General features: G+C 51.2%; 1 protein-coding gene across 1 annotated transcript in view; it reads left to right on the forward strand.

The window, feature by feature from the left end:
- Nucleotides 1-2500, forward strand: part of grm8a (glutamate receptor, metabotropic 8a) — a gene marked incomplete at both ends in the record, with an annotated part of 208993 nt that overhangs the window by 154038 nt on the left and 52455 nt on the right. The window contains one exon of the mRNA XM_084447685.1: nt 2096-2296. Within this exon, the coding sequence (XP_084303811.1) occupies nt 2096-2296 (201 nt within the window). The remainder of the gene's footprint in view (nt 1-2095; nt 2297-2500) is intronic.

The raw sequence follows: 2500 nt of genomic DNA on the forward strand, positions 1-2500 counted from the left end.
CACAAGTGTATTTCCTTTCTAAAACAAGGGACTAAGAGCATAGGGCAGCACGTAGCTCAGGAGGTAGAGCGGCCGGCTGGGGATCACAAGGTCCCCGGTTCGATCCCAGCCTCCGAGTGTGCTGAAGTGTTCTTGAGAAAATCGCTCACTTGCGGCACGATGGCGCAGTACCTTGTACCTATAGTCACCTTTCCGGGCCTTTCTGTGTGGAGTTTGTATGTTCTCCCCGTATTCACAAGGGTTTCTCCCACAAAGAACCCAATATGAAAAACATGGCGAAGGGTTGGTCCCCCGGTTGACCCCCTCCACGCTGCCTACTGTCTGTCCCTGGCAAATTGTGCTACTGAAGTACTTCATACATGATGATGATGATGATGATGAAGTACGTCATACAGATTTGGACTGAAATAGTTTTTCACCTTCCTCAAACAAGGCCGCACAATTGCGAAAAGCGGCTGGAGGACCTCCTTCAATCAATCAAAGCTTTATTTGTATAGCGCATTTCATACCCAGAGGCAACACAATGCGCTTTACAGAGAACAAGGGAGGTGGGCATACGACCCACCCCTACATATTCCAGAGGGAAGCAAAAAAACAGTATCACCCAGGGGCCAGATAAGTGAGCTGTAAAAATTCTTCCCTGACCCCTCTCAACAAGGCGATCGAGCAAGCTCCTGGAGTATGTTTGTCTACCGGCTAAGAACATTTATAAAGCAATAAATAACATTAAATTACATTTTCAGAGTAAGAGAGGCTAAAAACATCATAGGAGAGACATGGCAAACACTGGTGTATGTCTGTGTGTGTGTGAGTGTGCCTGGGTCCAGATAGAGGCAGGGGTTGGGGTAGGGAGGGGGTAGGAAAAGGATACCGACCCGGGTTAGGGTGAGGGGAAGGGGGACTGGGCCCAGGTCCAAGGTCTAAGCCGGATGTGGACTGATGTGTGTCTCTGTGTACGTGTGTGTGTGTGTGTGTGTGTGTGTGTGTGTAAATATTAAATGCTACGACATCCACAGCTGACACGGGGGTATCTATCGGACTCAGGGTGGACTGCGGGTGACAGTGGGGCATCCACTGGACCTGGTTAGAAGGTAGGAGGGAGAGAGAGAGGCACTAGGGGAGGCAGAAAATGGTTAGTAGCACGCTGAGCCATTTAAGCAACACAGATATCAGAACAGAACAAACCTGTTTCAGGGCAACCAGCTTCTGTACACAACTTGATATACATACAGTGCATAGCAGGATAAACACCAATGTATACAGAGGATTCACAGGTAGACAGCTTTCTGTGTCTCAAGGTCCTGGCTAGTGATTGTAGGCTAGGCCGAAAAGGTACGTCTTCGCTTGAAGACCTCCGTTGTTTCGGCCCTTCTTAGGCACTCCGGTAGGGTGTTCCAGAGGTTGGGGGCATAGAAACTAAAAGCTGCCTCTCTGTGTTTCTTGGTCCTGGCTTTTGGAACTGCTAAGAGTTCAGTACCTGAGGATCTGAGTGGTCTGTTGGGCATGTACCTGACAAGCATGTCTGAAATGTATTCTGGTGCGTGATTGTGGAGAGATTTATAGACTAGTAATAGTATGTTAAAGTCTACTCTAGAGTTGACAGGTAACCAGTATAGTGATTTTAAGGCTGGTGTGATGTGTGCCCTTCGTCTAGTCTTAGTGAGGACTCGCGCTGCAGCATTCTGTATCATTTGTAGCTTAGAGAAAGCTTTCTTTGGTAGGCCTGATAGTAGAGCATTGCAGTAGTCCAGCCTGCTTGTGATGAAAACATCCATTAGTCTTTCGGTGTCAGCCTGAGAGAGAAAGGGTTGTCATTTTGCATCCACGCTGTCCCTGCTTCTCTGGTCTGGTTGAAGTTGAGTGTCCTAATTGTAGGGAGGTTGGGAGGGAGGTTGTCGGTTCCACGCTGTCCCTGCTTCTCTGGTCTGGTTGAAGGCTGGGTGTGTTAATCATAAGCTCCGCTTCTGCTCTTCTTCCTCTGTCTCTCCTCCCTCCCGATCGCTCCTCCTTGTCTCTCTCTCTCTCTCTCTCTCTCTCTCTCTCCCTCCCTCTTCCTGTCCTCTCCCTCTGTCCCGTCTGCCCCCCCCCACCGCAGGTCTGGAGAAGGTGGGGCGCGACTCCAGCTACGAGCAGGAGGGGAAGGTCCAGTTCGTGATGGACGCCGTGTACGCCATGGCCCACGCCCTCCACCGCATGCACCGCGAGCTCTGCTCCGGCTACCCGGGCCTGTGCCCGCGCATGGCCAACATCGACGGCAAGGAGCTGCTCGGCCACATCCGAGCGGTCAGCTTCAACGGTGAGTCACGCGCACGCACTTGCAGGTGCACGAATGCATCGGCACTCACAAACACAAAGGCACCCATGCGCACAGAGAAACGCACACACACACACACACACACACACACACATCATCGGTGTGTCACACACCCCTCTTGTCATTTCTCCGTCGTCATCGTTCACCTCATGTTTGTCCCTCCCTCTGTGTGTTCCCCCAGTGAGC

Source organism: Borostomias antarcticus (assembly GCF_949987555.1).
Source record: "Borostomias antarcticus genome assembly, chromosome: 13".
Lineage (NCBI taxonomy): Eukaryota > Metazoa > Chordata > Actinopteri > Stomiiformes > Stomiidae > Borostomias > Borostomias antarcticus.